At 53.2% G+C, this 21,239-nt stretch overlaps 1 protein-coding gene across 9 annotated transcripts in view; it reads left to right on the top strand.

The window, feature by feature from the left end:
* The window catches only part of HS1BP3 (HCLS1 binding protein 3), a 74,467-nt gene that overhangs the window by 235 nt on the left and 52,993 nt on the right, over positions 1 to 21,239 (top strand). For 7 of the 9 annotated variants that reach the window (XR_012325797.1, XR_012325796.1, XR_012325795.1 and 4 more), the window contains exons 2-4: positions 4,612 to 4,777; positions 13,348 to 13,555; positions 15,718 to 15,937. Coding sequence is in view for 6 of the 9 variants with exons in the window: in XM_033838975.2 (XP_033694866.1) it covers positions 4,612 to 4,777; positions 13,348 to 13,555; positions 15,718 to 15,937 (594 nt within the window). In the remaining 3 variants the exon portion in view is untranslated. Of the gene's footprint in view, positions 1 to 230; positions 1,963 to 2,299; positions 2,446 to 4,611; positions 4,778 to 5,173; positions 8,375 to 13,347; positions 13,556 to 15,717; positions 15,938 to 21,239 lie in introns of those variants that run through there. The other 2 variants (XM_073791568.1, XM_073791569.1) reach the window with 2 other exon arrangements.

The raw sequence follows: 21,239 nt of genomic DNA on the forward strand, positions 1-21,239 counted from the left end.
GGAGGCGGCCGGTCCCGACGATCCCGCCCGCCCCGCGGCGTCCCCAGCGCGCCGGCCGTTGACCTGGGCTCGGCCCCTCCACCGCCCAGCGGGAGAGGCGGGCGGCGGCGAGTCCCTCCCCCCGCTCCCCCCCCCGGTTTTACAGATGGGGAAACTGAGGTCCCTAGAGGGTAACGAACTCACCCAAAACCCAGTGGAAGGCCTGGACTGGCTGGTCCCGGCCAGCAGGCAAAGGGAGGGCTCTCCTCCCCGCTTTCCTGTCCACCTAGCTTCCTTTCTCTTCGAAGATCTAGTTATGCATCCTGTCCGCGCTCACCGTGCGCCAGGCCCCGGGCACGGCACTGGGGACGGGGTGAATCCGGCAAGGCTCGGCCCTGCAGGGGAAACGGGGATGAACGCAGACCCTCGGGAGACAGATGCTGAATGGGGGGTAGTGGGTTCAGGTTGCCATGGGAACACAGGGCAGGAGGTAACCCCGGCTTCTGAGGGGGTGCATGAGGCCCCCCCTCCTGCAGGAGGAGTGGAGGTTAATGAGGTGAAGGGAGAGAAGAGGGGGCAGCTGCTCAAACAGGTAGCTCAGGAAAAGTGCAGTTACCGCCAAGGCCTGCGGAGGGTCCCTGGAGGCAGAGGATGCAGGATGACCCACCCCACCCTGACCCAGGCCTGGGGGACCCAGTGCAAGACGGATCCTGGAAAGGCTGGGATGGTCATGGTTTTATTCTTTCCCCCTTTCTAACATCTGGCAAGTGACTCACTTCAAGTGTTTTCATACACTCCGCCCTTGTTCCCCCTACCCCGAATCTTGGGCTAAGACATCAATCTCTTACATAAATGAATGTTATTTTTCCAGCAGTAAATCTGAACATCCCTGTGGCTTCAGGTCTAGAAAAGTATGTGTGATTCTTTAAGTGAACCCTGATATCAGAACCTGCTCGGCCTCTGCATGGTTGCTGGTCGTGCCCTCGCTGGCAGAAGAGGTTTCCCCAGGGCCGCATGAATCACCTCCTCTCCCTGAGCCTCAGTGTCATTTCCTGCAAAAAGGAGCTTTGAGGTTGGCAGGTGTGAGCAGGGCCGCCAGCAGCAGACCAGTGGGGGTGTGACCTTGGTGCTGGGAGCCTGGGAAGGGCGTGGGTGGCTTCCCTCACTGCCACACCTGGGCAGGGCTCCTTAACAGATGCAGGTGCTGGTGGTGAAGGCCAGGAGAGTGGTTCTAGGATACAGTAGTGAACAACACAAAGTCCCTCTCGTGAGCTTTGCTGGGGCCGACGGACAATAGTTAAATATATGGTGTGTCAGGGATGATAAATGGTATGAAGGAAAATAAAGTGGTAGGGAAATAGGGTGCTAGGAGGAGTGAATGCTGTTTTATATGGTATGGCCCAGGAGTGTCTTTCTGACAGAGAGTGGCAGTTGGGCAGACTCCTGACAAACGCAAGAGAAATCTTGAGAAAGAGTGTACCAGGCAGAGGGGACAGCAGGAGCCAATGTCCTGGGGCAGAGAGGTGCTTGGGCACCAGCGAGGAGGCCAGGGTGGCTGGAGTGCCATGAGCCGCAGAGAGCATTAGGTGATGTGGTGCAGAGCTGGGGGCTTGGAGGCAGGGGACAGTCAGGACAGGCCTCCCAGGCTGAGGTGAGGCTCTGGGCGAGGTGGGACCTGGCTTGGGTTTCACAAAGGTCATTTGGCCGCTGTGTTGAGCAGAAGGTAGGTGAGCAGGGTGCAGCAAGGAGACCGTTCTGGCAGTGATCCACGTGAGAGCTGATGGTGGCAGAGGGGGTGCGAAATGTTTGGGCTCTGGCTGTATTTTGACAGTACAGCTTTCAGGGTTTGCTGATGATTAGATGTGGGTCGCGAGAACAGGAAAGAGGAGTCAAGATTGACTGCAAGACTTACCCTGAGTTCCTGAAAGAGGGAGGTTGCAATGGACCGAGTCGGGAGACTATGGATGGAGCAGGTTTAGGAAGGTGAGAATCACCATTTGTCTGGACACGTTCATGAAGAAGCTTGTTGACAGCCAAGCGGAGATGTCAGGCAGGCAGCTGGGAGAAGGAGTGTGGCCTTGAGGGGAGAGTCCGGAGCAGAAAGAGGAACGGAGGACCATCCAGGGAAGCAGAGCAGGAGTGGCCAGGGAGGGCGGAGAAAGGAGAGAGGGTGGGGGTCCCGGGAGCAATGAAGACAGAGCTTCAAGGAGCAGAGAGGGACTGTCAGGTGCCGCTGGAGTAAGAGGAGAGGGAGAATTAACCTTAGGGTTTAACCACGTAGACCAGTATCAGCATCACATGACAGCTGTTTGAAATGCAGATTCCCAGGCCCTGCCGCCAACCTGCTGGATCAGAATGTGCACGTTGACAAGATCTCCAGGCAGCTTGGATGCACTTTACAGTTTGAGAAGTTTGGTCTGGGGCATAGGTGGACAAGCTACACCCATGCGCCCACCACTTGCTTTTGTAAGTCCTGCCCACCACTTCACTTTTGTGATAAAGTTTATGTCTGTCTTCCGCTGCTTTCGCTCTACAGTGGCTGCGTTGAGTAGTTGTAATGGAGACCCTGTGGCCTGCAAAGCCTAAAGTATTTACTCTCTGGCCCTTTACAGGAAAAGTTCCCTTGGGGGCCTCGGGGAGTGGGAGCGAGCGTGGGTTAGGGTCAGGTGACTGTTAACATGAAGTTGATTCAGCACCCTGGGTCTGCCACTCTCACAAGCTCCCAGGTGATGCTGATGCCGCAGGGGCCACACTTGGAGAACCCCAGGTCGAGACCAAGGTGGGGTTGCCAGGCCCCACGCTGGAGCTTGCAGGTTGCGGCCGTGAATTTCAGGTGGGACCAGTCAGCACGTCTGTGCGTTTATCCCAGTGACGTGCAGCTGCCGGACACAGGTGCGAGGGACGCGCAGAACTGGAGGGTTGAGGGGCGAGGGCAGGGGAGCTGAGGCCAAGGGTGTGATCCCAGCAGTGGGGCGGCGCGACAGGACGGTGGGGGAGGGGACAGTGGAAAGGGGGAGGGGTCACGGAGGCAGGTCCTGGAGGAGCAAGCTGGACTGATGGGAGGCGCCAGTCAGCGGGGAGGGGGGTGGCAGCCTGGAGTGAACCCTGGCTCCACCTCTGACCCGCTGAGCCCAAGCACAGGTGACTCCCCTTTTGTGTCTGTTTCTCTGACTTTAAGTGGGTCTGAGCGGTAGTGACCCTCGGTAGGGCTGAGGGAGGCAGGAGTGTCTCAGGCAGGCAGGTGCTTAGAACAGAGCCTGCGGTAGCTCGGCTGCTTCAACTTCAGTCCCCTCCGCTCTCCTGCGCTCCTACCAGTAACACGGCGCGCAGCGCCAGCGGGTCTGTACCTGGTGCAGGGCCAGGGACGCTCATTTGGTTACTGGCAAGAGGAATAGAGGGCTGATTGGTGTTTTTCCGTCTCGCCCATATGTTGGGTTCATTCAACACCTGCCTGAAGGCAGGTTCGCCCGGGCCTTTCTAAGTGATTCGTGCTCATTTTCGCATACCTTACACCCTGTGGATATGTTTGTGTGTGTAAGGGTTTGAATGCTTAGTAGTATGTGGCTACGTGGTGGGCTGTCCTCCCAGTTGGTGACAAATGGCATCATGGTGACAGTGCACATGCTTGGTGTGGAAAGGGGAGGAGTCTGTGTGGAAGGAGTGCTGGGGGCAGGTTGTCATCTGATGGATTGGGATGGAGTTGCAGAGAGGGAAAGGGCCTTGCCCCAGACACAGTCTTAGCGCCAGTAGCCCCACCCCTCGGGCCCTCCCCTTTCCTATCTTCTGAAAGTCCCGCCTGGCACATAGTAGGTCTCGACCCTGCTAACTGTATGCTGGGCATATCCTGTCATAGGTGCTTGTGTGATGTATGTTTGTGTGCGTGGGTCTCCATTATACCCTTACATAGAATGAGGAATACATTTAACCTTTTTTCTCACCTCGGAGGAAACATTTCATAACTTCTTTGCTCATCGTGTGATTCAGTACATTTGTATAGCATTTAAAAATTCTCCAAGACTGTAATGTTTTGCCGAGTATCCTCTCAAAGCCTCATAGAGCAGGCCTTATCAGTGCCTTGCAGAGGCCCCAGGGCAAATGATATGGCCTGGTATCCAGTGCCCTTTCCATCTTCCCCTAGCTGGGCAGGTTCTGTAGCGGCTCTGCTGCTCTCTGGTTAGCTGAAGAGATGTGTTTCTCTCTCCGGATTCCTGGTGGGGTTTCATTCCTGCACTGTGTGCCCAAAGCCAGGCACTTCCCTTGGTTTGAATAGAACCCCTGGAATGCCATCCCCACAAATCCCGCAGGAGCTCTTGTGCTGGGTTTGTGTCAGACACCTATAGCTGTTTGTGATTTTCCATGAGTCCCACCTTCTCTGCTGTCACCTGTTTTCCTGCTGGTGAGAGCCCATTGTTCCTGAGTGACCCAAAGGCAGGGCCCAGGCTTGGGGCCTGGGAAGCCAGGCTTTATGAGGGGCTGGGCTGTGGTGGGGTGGGTAGCCGGGACCACAGAGAACGGCCAGTGGAGCAGCCTTGCACCCAGGCCTGCTGGGCCACCTGAGGTCTGGCCTGCATTTCACTCAAGAAGCCTGCTGACTTGAACCTGAGCTTCTTTTGCCTTCTTTCCCTTTGGCAGGCGAGTTCAGAATGTCCACACAGGCCTGGACCTAACCGTGCCCCAGCACCAGGAGGTACGGGGCAAGATGATGTCAGGGCACGTGGAGTACCAGATCCTGGTGGTAACCCGTCTGGCTGCATTCAAGTCGGCCAAGCACAGGCCTGAGGATGTCGTCCAGTTCTTGGTGAGCTGGGGGCTCCGCCAGGATGCTCCCGAGGGTGCCCAGGGTCCGGGGTTCCAGCTGGGCAGACACACCTGCCACCAGGGTGCGAGTAGCATCGGGGTGCGAGCAGTGCTCTGGCCAGCGCTCACTCGGCCTGACGGTGCCAGAGCGTTTTGGCGGTAAGGACACCGGTGAACCAGATGCTTACAGTCTGTGGGGAGACAGACCTGTAAAGAGACAGGAGTCCAAGGGGAGGGGAGGACTGTGGTAGTGTAGAGAAGGGGCACCTAACCCATCCTAGGGAAAGGGTTCTGGAAGATGTCTCGGAAGAGGTCAGGGCTGAGCTGGGTTTCGAAGAGCAGGTGGAGACATCAGCATTACTGCGGATGAGACCCTCCCTTTCTCACTCCCCTTCAGTCTACAGCCAGTGAAACATCTCAAACAGTCTCCACATCTGTCCATCTAGAGGTGGGCGGACTGGAACATACAACGGAGGCGGAACTGAGGTGGTGTGTGCAGTCCCAGATCCCCAGCCCCGGAGACCGAGCCCGCGGCCCCAGAGAACCCAGCCGCATCAGGGAGGTGGCACGCACAACGCCAGCCTCCGGGCCTCAGCCGCGCCTGCAGCCACAGGGGACTGGGCAGCAGGGCCTGCAACACCGTCCCTCCAGTTGTAGAGCTGCCCACAAGTCTGGCCCCCTCTCCCCGACCAACAGTGGCGGCATCCCTAAACCTGACAACCCCAGACACGGCAGAGGTGCCGAGACCCCAGCTCCACCCCGTGCAGTGGAAGCAGACCTGTGACTCAAGATTCTGGACACAGCAGAAGTGCTCACCAGCCCGCTGACCCGGGCAGCAACAGCAGTGACAGCAGCAACCATGGAGGCACAAGCGGTGACAATGCGGGCACCAGGCAACACCTCTGACAAGGGCAGTGGAGGCTGGAAAGTGCCAATCCTTTAATATAACCAGAGGCAGCTCAGGTAAGAGAAACCAAAAACTTGTGCTGTAGCGCCACCTAAGGGAAAAGAAAAGAAAACAAAAGCCTCTAACCTGTTGAATAGTTGGAATGAAGTTTAAAAAAAAAAAAAAAGCTTTACCTAAAGAAGAAAGGTGTTTGCTGCTTCATGTGTACCAGCAGAGGAACAACTCATCAGGCACCATAAAGAACCACAGTAACACTGTATCACAAAAATAAAATGGTAATTCTCCAGAAACCAGATTTAAAGTCACAGAACAGTGCAATCTGATAGAGAATTCGAAATAACTGTCAAGAGGAAGCTCAACAGGCTATAAGAAAACTCAGAAAGGTGGTTCAGTGAACGTCAGGGTTGAAATTAATGAACAGAAGAAATACTTTACCAAAGAGACTGGAACTCTGAAAAAGAACCAAACAGAAATTCTAGATCTGAAGAACCTAGTAAGCAAGATGAAGAGTGCATCAGAAAGGACTGGAAATAGAGCAGACCATATGGAAGAGAGAATTAGCCAGTTCAAAGATAGAAATCTAGAAATGATACAGTTAGAAGAGGAGAAAAAATTAAGATCCAAAAAAAAAAAGAGAGAGAAAATTCTACGAGAATTATCGAAGTCTTTTAGGAAGGGCAACAGTAGGCTAATGGGTGTCCCAGAAGCAGGAGAGAGAGATAGAGATAGAGATAGATTCAACACCCATTTATAAAACTTTCAGTAAAATGAGTATAGAAGGAATGTACCTTAGCATTAATAAAGGCCATATATGATAAACCTACAGCTATCCCTGTAGGGTCAAGAATAAGACAAGAATTCTCACTCTCACCACTCTTTTTTTTTTTTTTCTGCCCCTTCTTTTCCCTTCCTCCCTCCAGCCCACCAGGCTCCACTTACTTTCCAGTCTTATTCAACATAGTATTGAAAGTCCTAGCCACAGCAGTTAGGGAAGGAAAAGAAATAAAAGGCATGCAAATTGGAAAAGAAAAAAGTAAAGCTTTCACTGTTTGTGAATGACATGATTTTATATATAGAAAACCCTAAAGATGCCACCAAAAACTATTAGAAATAATAAATGAATACAGTAAAGTTGCAGGGCACAAAATCAACACACAAAAATCTGTTGTGGACTTCCCTGGTGTTGCAGTGGTTAAGAATCTGCCTGCCAATGCAGGGGACACGGGTTCAAGCCCTGGTCTGGGAAGATCCCACATGCCGCAGAGCAACTAAGCCCGTGAGCCACAACTACTGAGCCTGTACTCTAGAGCCCACGCACCACAACTACTGAGCCCGTGAGCCACAACTACTGAGCCCGTGTGCCACAACTACTGAAGCCCACATGCCTAGAGCCCACGCCCTGCAACAAGAGAAGCCACCATAGTGAGAAGCCCATGCACTGCAACGAAGAGTAGCCCTCGCTCACCGCAACTAGAGAAAGCCCACGTGCAGCAACGAAGACCGAACGCAGCCAAAAATAAATAGATAAATAAGTTTATTTTTAAAAAAAGTCAGTTGTGTTTCTGTGTGCTGACAATGAGTGAGCAGAAAGAGAGTTAAGAAAACAATCCCATTTACAGCCACCACAGCAACAACAAATGCCCAGGAATAAATTTAACCAAGTACACTGAAAACTATAAGACATTGTTGAAAGAAATTGAAGAAGACACAAACAAATGGAAAGATATTCCATGCTCATGGATTGGGAAAATTAACATTGTTAAAATGTCCATATTACCTAAAGCAATCAACAGATTCAATGCAATCTCTACCAAAATCCCAAGGACGTTTTTCACAGAAATAGAACCAAAAAATCTAAAATTTATATGGAACCACAAAAGACCCTGAATAGTCCAAGAAATCTTTTTCCTTGGGAAAAAAGAACAAAGCTGGAGGTATCACACTCCCTGATTTCAAACTGTATTACAAAGCTGTAGTAATCAAAACATCATGGTGTTGACAGAAAAACAAATACATAGATCAATGGAACAGAATTGAGAGCCCAGAAATAAATCCATACAAATGGACAATTAATTTAAGACAAAAGGAGCAGAGAACATACAATGAAGAAAGGATAGTCTCTTCAATAGATGGTTTTGGGTAAACTGAACAGCCACATGCAAAAAATGAAAGTAGACCGCTATCTCACACCATACATAAAAATCAACTCAAAATGAATTAAAGACTTGAATGTAAGACCCAAACCATAAACTCTCAGAAGAAAACATAGGCAGGATTAGCTTTGACACCAGTCTTAGCAATATCTTTCTGTATATGTCTCCTCAGGCACGGAAAACAAAAAGCAAAACTAATCAAATGGGACTACAGCAAACTAAAAAGCTTCTTCACAGCAAAGAGAGCCATCAGCAAAGCAAAATAACAAGCTTCCGAATGGGAGAAGATAAAACTCATATATCCGATATTACGCATTTTAATAGTATCCAAAATATGTAAAGGACTCATAGAATTCAACAACAAAAACCCAAGCAATCCAAGTTAAAAATGGGCAGAGGAGCTGAATAGACATTTTTACAAAGAAGACATACAGATGGCCAATAGGCACATGAAAAGATGCTCAACATCGCTAATTATTAGGGAAATGCCAGAGTTAGCTATCGCTTCACTCCTGTTAGAATGGCAATTATCAAAAAGGTAAGAAATGACAAATGTTGATGAGGGTGTGGAGAAAAGGGAACCCCCTCCAACACTGTTCGTGGGAATGTAAATTGGTGCAGCCACTATGGAAAATAGTATGGAGAGTCCTTAAAAAATTAAAAATAGGGAATTCCCTGGCGGCCCAGTGGTTAGGACTGCACGCTTTCACTGCCAAGGGCCCAGGTTCAATCCCTGGTTGGGGAACTAAGGTCCCACAAGCCGCATGGCGTGGCTAAAAAATAATAAATAAATAAAAATAGAGCTGCCAGATCATCCAGCAATTTCACTTCTGGGTATTTATCCAAAGATACAAAAGCAATAATTTGAAAAGATACATGCACTCCTATGTTCACGGCAGCACTGTTTACAATAGCCAAGACATGGAAACAACCTAAGTGCCCATCAGTAGATGAATGGATAAAGAAGTTGTGGTCCTTATATACAATGGAATACTTGATGAAATCTTGCCATTTGCAGCAACAGATGGACCTTGAGGGTATCCTATCAAGTATCCTATCAAGTATCCTATCAAGTCAGACAGAGAAAGACAAATACCGTATGATTTCACTCATGTGTGGAATATAAAAAATAAAAAAACAGAACGTGAACAAACCAAACAAAACCACGTAGATACAGAGAACAGAGTAGCGGTTGCCAGAGGGAAAGGGGCAGAGGGGAGGGTGAAATGGGTAGAGGGGATGAACTGTATGGTGATGGATAGAAACTAAACCTTTGGAGGTAAGCACACCATAGCATATACAGAAGTAGAAATGCAATGTTGTACACATGCAACTTGTATAATGTTATAAATCAGTGTCACTGCAATAGAAAAAAACAATTTAATGAGCAGACGGAGCTAAGAACAGCAGAAGGGGAGAAGGGTGCCCCAGGCAGAAGGCACAGCCTGAGCAAAGGCACAGAGGCTAGAAACAGGGTATCATGTGGGGAGCTGTGAGCGGCTGAGTATCGTCCTGGATGAAGTGGGAGAAGAGGAGGGTGATAGCGGGCAGCGTCCAGGTCATAGAGGGCGTGCAGGGGGCCCGACCTGTCTGGCAGTCAAGCAGGAGCTTTAAGCAGTGGAATGACATGGTCCTGTTGTCTCTCACTGCCTGCCTGGTGGAGAGTGGAGTTGGATTGGAAGGAACAGGGCAGAGGACAGGGAGCTCAGTGAGGAGGCTGGTAGAGAAACGCCTGGGGCTGGGGGGCAGGCCAGCGGTGGGTGTACAGGAGGGAGGGAGAGCGTTGAAAGGACTTCCAAGGTGACATGCACATAATTAACTGGCTGATTGTTTCTACCCACTGAGATAAAGGGCTCCAGCGGAGGGAGAGGCAGGTGGAAGGAGGACGTTTCCAGTGTGAAGTGTTTGCCTGATGGATACATGAGGTTGGAACTCGGGGCCTCGGGGCGGAGTTGGGCCCAAGGGGCTGCTTTGGGAGGCATCAGCTTGCAGTGATGCTGAAAGGCTGGGAGCAGATGAAGTTGCCCAGAGAGTGGATGTGGGCGTGGAGGTTCTGGCTGAGGAGGAAAGCCTGGGGACGCTAGCACCTCGGGACAGTCAGGGAGAAGAAGCCGAGGCCGAGGGAAGAGAGGAGGCTCAGGGGCTTGAGAATTTCAGGAGGGGGCAAGACCACAAACTCACCCATTTAGTATTTACCTTTGGCTTCTTGTGAAAAGGTCTGGAGACGTGCCCAGGAGAGACGGGCCACGGGATTGTGAGAGAAAGTTAAAATGAGCAAGGGTCCTGTGGGTCAGAGCAGAGCAACCGGCTGGTTTGTTCTGCGTCTCCTGGCAGCCAAGACAGAAAGGCAAGGAGCGAGTTACCCAGGCCTGGGGACCTATCAGAAGAGACACAAGATTCTTTTTTTCTTTGTGTTTAAATTTCTGTTATAATTTCTAATATGGGAAGTAGCAATAACTACAGCTTGCATAAACAAAAGTTCTTTGGGGTCCTCAATAAATTTTTTTTTTTTTTTTTTTTTTTTTTTTTTGCGGTACGCGGGCCTCTCACTGTTGTGGCCTGTCCCATTGCGGAGCACAGGCTCCGGACGCGCAGGCTCAGCGGCCATGGCTCACGGGCCCAGCCGCTCCGCGGCATGTGGGATCCTCCCGGACCGGGGCACGAACCCGTGTCCCCTGCATCAGCAGGCGGACTCTCAACCACTGCGCCACCAGGGAAGCCCTCAATAAATTTTTAATGGAATCTTGATACTAAAATGTTTAGGATCACCTGGATGAGGTAATAAATCCCCATTAAAAAAGAGAAAGTCAAACCCCATTATCAGAAGAGAATAAGAAGGATGGATTTAAGATTGAAATGAACGAGTCAATGTTGTAGTTACAGGAAGAGAGAATTCAGAAAGAGAAAAAAGATGTTTTTAGTAAGATTAAGAAAAAACATAATGTTTTAGGCAAAAGATCCATATGGCTATGCACCCTTTTAACTTCATCAAACAAGGCCATCTGTTTCCCAGAGGTCACTACCAGCTCGCAGACAGTGTAATGCCCCTGTTTCCTGTGCTCATTTATACTTGGTGGTGTCTGACATTTTGATTTTGTGAATCTTGTATTGGTAGGTGTTAGCCCACATTTCCTTGATTACTAATGCGATTGAATATCTTCTCAAATGTTTGTGAAACATTGTTTCTTCCGTGGAATTCCTTCTGAACCATTGGCTGTCTTTTTCTTACTATGTATAGGAATTCTTTATATATTCTTTATATTTATTGCATGACAAATATCCTTTTCCAGTTTGGAGACACCAGCTTCTAAGTGATCAAAGTTTATGGCACAGTTCTTTCGTTAGGAGACATTCAGCACATCCTGCAAAGTGTCTAACAGAGTGTGATGGTTTTCGTTTGCTTCTTGGACAGACTCTTGTTGAGAACCAAGGTGTAATGTAATGGCAGGTGATGGTTCTGGGTCTGCTTTGTTCTACTGGGTGATTTGCAGCTCCTGGTAATCTGACTTGACCCAGATGGAGCTCAATGCACCCATGTTTTTCAGGGACAGGAGCAAAGAGGAAAATATCTGAGACCCAAGTCTGTGGGCGAGACAGAGAGGCAGCACTCGGGGGCCCTTGATAAGGTGCTGGCTGGCCTTATGAGCGAGGGTGTGAGGGGATTTCTTTGACACCTGCATGTGTCACACCAGTGCCGCTTTCTCCTGACCAGTGACTCCCTTGCCTTGCCCTGCGGGTAGCTGTGTGCACAGGTGCCTGTGCGTGGAGGTTCTTCCCAAACATTTTGAACCACCTGCAAGGGCAAAGAACGCGTTGACTCCCTGTGAGGTCTAGGGGTGTAACCCCACACCTGAACTTTCTTTGAAGTTTCACGATTTAGCTTTAAAAAACTAATGAGCATTTTGCTTTCCACTCCTCAAAAGGAGTAGAAGCCCGTGCTTTGGAACACTGGTGAATGTGGGCCCTGTGTGGGGTGGCACCCAAGACTTAAAGCTCCCCGGCTGACTATGCTGCCAGTGCCCTGGAGACCCACAGCTCCCAGAAGCGGGGCCCTGGTGGGTCGGGTGGCCAGGCCTGCATGGAGCAGTGAGGCCAGCAGAGGGCGCTCCGCCCCCACCTGGTGGAGTCTCGGGTTCTCGGGACCACTAGGAGTTGGGAGCCTGCGTCACTTTTGTGAAAGGACGCTCTTACCTTTCCTTGAGAGCTGTTCTCAGGAAAGCTCCCGAGCAAGGCTCTGTGTTGACAACTGCAGGCCACAGTCCCCTGTCCCAGATAACTCCCCAGGGGGGGTTCCTGAAGTCCCCCAGTGCCCCAGCCACCTGCCAGCATCTGGAACCCTCACGGGCTGGGGGCTCTGAGGGTGATGCTGCGTGCTCCAGCAGAGCTGTGCGATGGGACTGCCAGGTGTCCCTTGTCTGAACGCGTGCAGACGCCTCACAGCCCATCAGCTACACCAGTGCTTCCTTGGTGTGCTGTGTGCATGGCCCTGGCTTGGGAGAAGTGGGAATATCTGTCTTCGTAATCGATGCTCCCACGGAGGAGTTAGGGAGACTGGCCAAACGTGCGGGGAGAGCACAGAGGAGTCTAAGACAAGGGAGGACGCTGGGCTGTAGGTGGGGCGTGGCGTGGAGCGAGTGACTCTTCTCTGAGCGCCTGTGTTGGCTTATATAGACCACAGTGATGGCATCGACGCGCTGTGCTACCGCTGCTCCCTTAACTGGAGGCCTGGAGCCTCGGGGGCAGAGACCACACTGTGTGCTCATACAGAGTAAACGCACAGCAAGAGCTTGACAGTGAGTGGACGAGCCCTAAGCTGCGGCGGGAGTTCTGGGGAAAGATGGAGAGGCCGTAGCAGGCAGCCCTCAGCTCTGCAGGAAGCCAGGTACCCCAGGATGACTCTGACGGCCGAGGACCACCTTCCAGCGGACCCCCTGGCCAGCTTCCCCAGGGTCCTGGTGTGCAGTGGGCTTCTGGCTGGCACCAGGGCCAGAAACCAGCTTTGCAGTGTCTGGTTCTCCACCACCTGCGCACTGTAAGGTGTGGCCTTGTCAGAGGCAGCTGCTAGTTCACGGGATAATGACCCTGCAAGACGCTGACCCGTTGTTGCAGGAAGATGACCTAACAACGGCCAGACCGTGAGGTCACCCTGCTAATGCACTGAAGGCCCAGAATGGAGGTATAAGTCACGGCCACCTGCAGGCCAGGTCTCTGTATCAAGTGTCTCTACCCAGACCTGTGATGGTGCCTGGAACCTGCCACGATTGCATCTTTCCTTTGGGCCGCTAGGACTTTCAGGATTAGCACCCAGCGTTGACCAGGAGGCCTAGGAAGTGGAGCCTGAGGCAGGGAGCTGGGCGGAGGGTCCCGAGGGAGGCACAGCCTCCTGGGGCCGGTCCTAGGGGAGGACTCTCCCAAGAGCCCGGCGCCCTCGGGACCTCTGTTGGGGCCGGAAGAGCGGCCTTCTCTCCTTCCCCTCTTCACTCAGGGAACCACGTGCTCCTCTCATTCCAGGTCTCCAGAAAGTACAGTGACATCGAGGAGTTTTACCAGAAACTCAGCAGTCGTTACCCAGCGGCCAGCCTTCCCCCGCTCCCCAGGAAGGTGCTCTTTGTTGGGGAGTGTGACATCCGGGAGAGGAGAGCCATGTTCGATGAGATCCTGCGCTGCGTCTCGAAGGATGCTGAGTTGGCAGGCAGCCCTGAGCTGCTAGAATTCTTAGGTACGGGAGGCTCTTTCTCAAATTCCTGAGGTCTCTGCTGGCCCAGAACTAGGCCTCCCTGCCCTGGCTTGGCGGGAGGGGGGTCCACATACCCCCTGCAGCCCAGAAGCTTCAGCCAGGCTGTTGAGGCCCATGGGCCTCACTGCCGTGCTTGGGCCGGGGTGGTGGGTGGAAGAGGCCTGGGACCCAGCCCTGGAGGACTGACCATCTGGGTGCTGGATGGGGCTCACCCAGGGCCCTTCTCCGTAGTCTAAGCCCAGCCACTCCCCGCCTAGCCAGCCCCCTCCAGAGCTCCCCCCACCCGTACACACGCCTCCGCCTCCCACCAGCCAGGCCTGGGGGCCTGCAAAGTCTGGAGAAGGCTGTGCTCCCACAGCCAGGCTGGTGCCCTGGTCCCTGGGGACACCTCGCTCAGCTGGTACCCCTCACCGAGAGGTTTGGAGCGTGGCTCCAGGCAGCCCCTCCCACCCAGTGATGGGAACCTCGAGCACTTGCAGTCCAGGTCCTGCGGCCTCCTGTCTTCCCGCTAGTCCTGTCTGTCGGATGGGAGTCGCCCGGCTAACAGGTGCTGGTGAGAGTCACATGTGCAGAGCTCGCCACACAGGAGGCGCTGTAGAAGCGATGGCTAACGTCTCACCCCCACTCACACCTACTGGACTCAGAACGCTGCGGGCGTGTCCCCGTCCTGCGCCAGCACCCCGGGGCAGGGGGAGCGTGGGGAGGGCTCCCATCCGGGGGTGCGGGGCACTCACCGCATTTAACTCTTTTCCCGAGTACCGTGAATCTCCTAGTTTCCCAAGACAGATGGGAATTTTTCAGAAGAAAATTAACAGGAAATAAACCAATTTTGAAAAAAAACAATGTGGGGAAATAAAAGTGGAACAGGTGAGCGCACGGAAAGCCGAGCCTGGTGAGACTGCAGCACCGGTTTTCTTCTCTCCTTTCCCACGCCCCCCACAAGGGTCTTCGGGCTGGGGTCTCTCCGGCCCTCCTGTTTACTGAGGTCACAGCCCCCTGCCCTTTGCCTCTCTCTGGGTCTGCGTTGACTGTAGGAAGGGGGCCCCAGCCTATCCGTAGCTGGAAGAAACTCCCCATCTCCTGGCCCTCTGTGTTACGGGGAAGCAGGATAGGATGGTCTGACTTTCCTAGCCTCTCCGTGCCTCAGTTTCCTTATCTGTAAGATGGAGGAACAGATAGGATCTCTCACGTGGGATTTTTGCCATATTTAAATGAATCTGTACCTGTAAAACTTTTTATTACATGATGCTTATTCCATGAAATTGACGGTTCATGAGATTTTGAATGGGATTTTTACATTTGTCCTAATAAAATAACAGAGCATAATATAATGCAACATAGTCATTGTCACTCAGTTCTACATACTGTGTCAGCATACATATCACATCCTATGTGCCAGGCACTCTGGGGCATATAGGTGGCTTCTTTACCCACAGGGTCATATACTTTGTAAGTAACTGCTTTCAAAAATACACTATTCAGTAAACTACTTAGATAGAGATAAGCAAGTAGTCTAAACCCACGCTTCTCAAACCATTGTGGGGAAGGACTAACTTTTTTATTCCCAGTATGTCACAAACAGCATTCCAAGGTACTGTGGAAGTTTCTGGATGCTTGCTCCGCCTTTCTGTAGTTACCTTGTTGTGGACACCCGCCTATGGACCACACTTTGAGAAGCGCTTATGTAAGCCAGTTCGTAGTGAAGCCATCACAGTGCGTTCTCAAATCTTCCATGTGCTCGCGGAGCAGTCACTGAGTTCCTAGTCTAATCACCCAGACCCTCGGAGCAAGTCTCCAACCGTGGTTGGCAGAGCTCCCCGATGGGCTCCGCAACTGCAAAGCATTTCTGGAACTGTTCTGTGGGAACCCACGTACACTGGCTGGCTTCTGCCATCAGCCCGTGGACTGTAGCCTGTCGTCCCAACAGGCCCTGGGCTGCAGAGGTTCAGGAACTGCTCCCTCTGTCCCTCTGTCTTCTCCACCCCAGGCTTTGCTACCCCCATCCAGACCCACCATCCTGGTCCCAGGACGCTGCAGGAAGCCCCCAGCCTTGGGTGCTGGCACTGGAGCTTGCGCGCCGGGAAGTGCTTCCTCGCGTCCCCCCGGCGGTGGGTGTCAGGCGCCCTCTCTGTCTCCCTCCACAGGTACCAGATCCCCCGGGGCTGCGGATCTCAGCAGCAGAGATTTCTCTGTCCTGGACACAGACAGCCAAGGGGGGGACGACGGGGATGCTTTCGACTTCTTCCAGCAGCAGGATCGAGTGGAGGGTGAGGGTCTCCCCACGCTGGACCAGAAGGGCCAGGATGCAGGGAAGTCCTCAGAGGACGAGGCAGAGGAGGCCCTGGACCCTCTGGGCATCATGCGGTACGTCTCCTCTTCTGGGTGCCCCCCCCCCCCCATCTGGTCTGTCTTTCTCCAGGCTCCTCCCTCCCTCCTGGGAGTCTGAGAAAACCGGTATCCCTGGGTTATTGCCCCTAGGGGCCTGGTACTCAGGGAACTGGCTCTCTGCTCGTCCCAACATCACCTGGGTCTTTGGGGCTCAGCCCAGGTATCTCCTGCCCCTCCCTGCTCACAGGGTGGCCCCCCGCCCCCCAGTTCTGCACTGAGACCAGGCAGGGCTGCCCCCACCCCTGGCAGTTCAGCACCCCAGGAGGCCTGGGTTCTCAGTCCAGCTCGTCGCTGACAGCCTGTGACTCGTGATGCGTGACTGGAGCTCCCTGGGCCGTGTCCCGCTGCCCTGGGGACAGGGCTGTGTACCTTGGCCCTGCCTCCCCAAGGTGGTTGTAAGGCTTGGGGGGACTGGTGACCCCTAAGCTGCTGACTGTGATGGAAGGAGGTAGAGTGAGCCCCAGGGTAGACTGTGTCCTCTTTACACGCGCACACTTGCACACACACGTACACACACACGTACACCGGAGAAGAAGAGGCAACTAGCTGTGGTCTTGATGGCCCCTTGGTGTCCTGATTCTGTCACCTTCCTGTTCCTTCTCCTTTCCTGTCCCTCTGCCTGCCTTTAGCCAATCAGTGAGCTGCTCCTGAGCCCCCACTGGGAGAGCACCCTGAGCTGGGGGAGGGGCTGCAGGCTAGATGAGACCGGAGAGCCAGACCCCAGGCTCCCCAGGCCCCTCCGATGGGCACAGGCTGAGGCGTTGGGCAGGACCTCCCGACCAGAAGGAGATGAGGGGGAGCCCGACAGACGCAGCCCGCCTCCCAGGACCCTCACTTCTTGGCCCGAATGAGCAAGAAACAAGGTGGGAACTGCTGATTTTGAGCACCTAATACGCGCCTGGCATTGTACTTTGCACTTTGTCTACTGTGTCTCATTGACAGCCTGCCCCGCAAACAGCTGTTAGTATGCCATTGGACAGATTAAAGAAACTGACGTCTGCAGAGGCCAGGTGCCTTGCCCGAGGTCAGGCGGCTTGGTGGCTAATGGTACTGGGGTTCCAACCGAGCTCAGGGTCCTGTCCTGGACTGCGGAGCCAGACTCCCTGGACCAGAATCCCGGCAATTTACCCCTTTCCTTCAGTTTTCTGCAAGGAAAGCAGGATAATGATAGCACCCATCTTTTGCGGCTCTCATGAAAATTAAGTGAGTTAGACGTCACGGCCCCATCGTTCTGCCCCACCACCTCTGCAGAGGTGGACAGACCACAGACCCAGTGACATTCTCTCTGCCTGTCTCGCAGGTCCTGTTCCAGAAAGAAATTAGAGCCAAAGAGAAATCAGGCAGGGACAAGTTCAACTTAAACAGCGTGAAAAATACAGTCGAGAGAGCACTGCCCACCACCCGCAGGCCTTCCTCTCCTAGTGGGGTGTGTGAGGGTGGGCACATGAGGACATGTGGCTGCAGGGTCGACGTGAGACCAGCCTGGAGGGGACGAGGAGTCAGACTTGGGAAAGATCCCAGGCGCTCGGGGAGACAGGGGCCGGAGCCGGAGGTCCTGCCGCTCCTTGGTGCCAGGTGTCAGGCCCTTCCAGCACCTCCCACCCCCGCTGGCCTTGTCCTAGGAGGGGGTCAGCGGCCTGTGGGAGTGACTGCGAGGTTATGTCGGGAGAAGTTCGTAATAGCCGCTCGTTATCAGCCTTGTGCGACCCGAGGGCCTTGTTGGGCTGTATTTGTTTGAACTCAGCCTCTCTGTTATTCTGAGTAACCACATGTTACTTGCTGCCAGACTGCTATGGGCTTGCGTGGTTTGTGCCAGCCTCTGGCTAAAGGACGTGCTTAGCAAAGCAGCTCCTTTTTTGGGTAGGAAAACGCTCTTTGGGGTTGGCAAGGGCCGCCTTTAATTCCCCGCTTACTCCAGTAGCAGATGGTTGGGTGAGGTGCTGGCTGTCTGGGGACCCCCTGCGCCCCAGCACCATCCCCAGCTCTGCACTCGGGGGGCCTCCTTTCTGAATCCGAGGAGAGCTGAGCACCTAAAAGGGATCCCGGAGGCTTTTGACCTTCTGCCGGTCTTTCTTTTAATACCGATGTGACAATAGTCAGTGCTGTCGTCTCCACTGGGAATAATAACAACTAACATTTTCTGAGAGTTTATTAAATGCCAGGAACTGATTAGCATTTACATGAATAGATATTTTCTATTCTATTTCTTTTTTTTTTTAAGGGTCATGACTCAACCAAATTGCTTTCCATATCCACCGTGGGTCTGGTTTGGGAAATGGTGCCCTAGGAAGCGGGTTCTGGCGTCGGGCTCGTTCTGTGTGTGAGGAAGCTGACATTTGGAGTCCAGTAGCTCATCCAAATTCATCCAGCCCCAGATGGCAGTCAGGACTTGGTGTCACCTCCCTGCCCTGTCCCCGGATCCCAGTCTCCCAGCAGATTGGGAGGCAGGCAGGGCCCTAGGATTATACCCCCTTCAGAGATGGGAAAATTGAGGACAGGGTTGCGCGGGGACTTGGCTAGTGCCTTGTGTGTGGCAGGGCCCTCCCTTGAAGTGAGGGTGTCCCCTTGGCCTCTCGTGGGACACCCAGGTGGGCCTGTTGACTTCTTTGTACAAGGCTGCCTACCCGACCCTCTGGTGAGGAACATTCTGTTCTTTGCAGGAGACTTATGCTTGGCCTGCATATTTCTCCATCCTGTGCCCTCAGTTCCTCTGCGGCTGCGGCTGCGGCCGCGGCATCCTTGCTCTCCCAGCCCCCCACCTCCCTGAGCGCCCATCTGGGCCGGATGCCGGCCTTCCCCAAGCGGCCACGTTTCCAGGCGGCAGGCGCTGGCCCTTCCTGCCGTGGCCGCGCCGGGGCGCTGTTTCTCCACTGTGGGGTTGCTGGACGGGTGGGGGCCACGGCACAAAGCCTGGCTTTCCTTTGTCTGTAAAACCTGGTTTTGATTAGGGAAGGACGCACTGCTGCACGCTTAGAAAGTGCCTCAGGATAGACAAAGCCCTCACCGCCTCCAAATCCCACGCTGCCACGCTCCTCTTTTCGGAATTTTTGTGTGTCCCTGTCCCGGCCAGTCCATGTAACTGCAGACATAGTACACATGCCTTTTTACACTCCGCTCTTGCACTTTACGTCCTCACGATCGGTTTCCATGCGGAACACAGTTTTCATGTTTAACTTTCTATTTTAGAGACTTCACAGTCCTGAGAAAGGTGAAGTTCTCCCATAGTAGTTTTGCCTTCTGCTGGAAATACGCTGCGAGGAACATTTTAAATTGTAACTCAAATGATGTATGATTAGTGTAGAAATATTGCAAACACCGCTAAAAGCCCTTTCATCATGAAAGGTGTACGCTTTTGGATATTCACGTTTTACTACCGAAATGGAACTGCGTTACGTGCGCCATTCCATAATTCGCTTTTTTCCAGCTTACACACTGGGTTTTCCCGGATCAGTAAATAGACTTGTACATTCTTAACTTGGTGCTAGCCCCAGGCCGATGTGCTGTAAATGGCATTCCCAGGCCCCCGCTGGGGGACACTGTGGTGTTTGCCATAGGTTTTTGCTATTACAGGCAATGAAAGAACTTGTTCATGTATGGAGTGTTTATTCTGTTGAGCTTTCCCCCCAGTCACCTGACCCAGAGCAAGGTCCTAAAAGCTTCTGCTGGGGGTCTTGGTTGTGCCTCTCCAGTGAAGGGGTCTTTAAGGACTTAATTCCCCTGTGTTGGGAAGTCCTCCCTGCTTTTCCAAACCCTGCCCATCCACAAGGCCCGCTGCCCCCTCCTCTTCCCCCAGTGTCCAGGGAGCTCCGCAACCTCCAGGCCCCAGGTCCCTGAGGACCCTCAGCTTCCCAAGGGGCAGGCTGGCTCCTGCAGGATCACGCTTTCCTGTAAGACTGGGCTTCCTGCTGTCTGCTCCAAGGAGGGGGAGCCAGCACCCGGGGCCCTGTGCCGTGGCCTCAAGTGGTGAAGCTGGACGTTTCTCTGGAACGTGAATCATGTGTTTTGTCATAAATATTTATACAGATTTTGCTATATCTTTCCTAAAATAACCGTATGTGTTTTAGTATAAAAATACCTCGCTTCCTTTATTCGGATGGAACTGCTACTCTGGGATCATTCTGTGGTTCTGAAGACTTCCGGCACGCTGCCAGCTGCCCCCAGATCTACTAGCCCAAGATTTACTTATTTTCCCCCCAGCTTTATTGAGGTAAAATTGACATGTGACGTGTGTAAGGTTAAGGTGCACAATGTGATGACGCGATACACCTACGTAGTGTGAAATGATTACCACAATAAGGTCAGCCATCGCCTCACCACCGTTTCCAAGATAGAGAAGCGAGGCGACCCCCAAGGACAGGAGCTCTGCAGGGACAGCTTGGCCTCACCCCGCCTCACGAGGGGCCCCAGGAGCTGCTCCTCCTCGGACGCCTCTTGCTAAGTATCCCGGCTGTCCCTTTTGGGCTTACGGCCCCTTTAGGGTTCCAGCCCCCACCTAGGAGAGCAGAGCCCGGCCGGGAATTCTGCACCACCTGGAGCTGGTTAGAAATGCAGGTTCCACCTCAGGCTCCCTCGAACCTGGACGGGGCCCAAGAACCTGTGTTTTAACGAGCTCTTGGCACGCTCCACAGGCAAATTCCTGCTTGAGGAGCCCCCCAAACCGAGCTCAGCAGAAGTCTGGGAGAAGCAGGAGGACAGTGATGCAGAGAGCAGGTGCACCAGCCGCCAGTCTCTGCCACTCACAGGGGTTCCAGTAGGCGGGCTCGGGGAGGCCTTTCCTGTTACTGTCAGCCCCCGGCCCACCACTGTCTCTCGGGTCTCCCTCTCTGGTCTCCTGCTGGAGGGCCGTTCTTCCTATCGCTCTTGGGGCTGTGAGCCAGGGCTGGCGGCCTCGCGCTGTACCTCCACGCACAGCACTTAGCCTCGGCCGTCCTGGGTCCAAACAAGGAGCGTGCAGGGGGCACAGTGGGCCCCTTCGTCTCACCCTAGAGCTGTCACGGTGATTGCAGCATCAGCTACCGTTAGGGGTGACCACAGCACCCCCTACAGGCATGGGTTTCCCCATCCACGGCAGTGCACAGAGTCTGTCCTGAGTGAATAGAAGTGTCAGGGACAAACACATGGAACAGTGCCTTCCACTTTTCTAACTGAGTAGCAAGACGCTTTGGTTCTAGAGAAATCTCATACAGGACCCTGATATATGAAACAGACAGAAGTAAAGTTGGCCGGGTTGGGACAGGAGTGGGGACTGGATCTCTGCCCCTCAGCCTCAGCCCACCTC

The sequence above is a fragment of the Tursiops truncatus genome, chromosome 14 (assembly GCF_011762595.2).
Source record: "Tursiops truncatus isolate mTurTru1 chromosome 14, mTurTru1.mat.Y, whole genome shotgun sequence".
NCBI lineage: Eukaryota > Metazoa > Chordata > Mammalia > Artiodactyla > Delphinidae > Tursiops > Tursiops truncatus.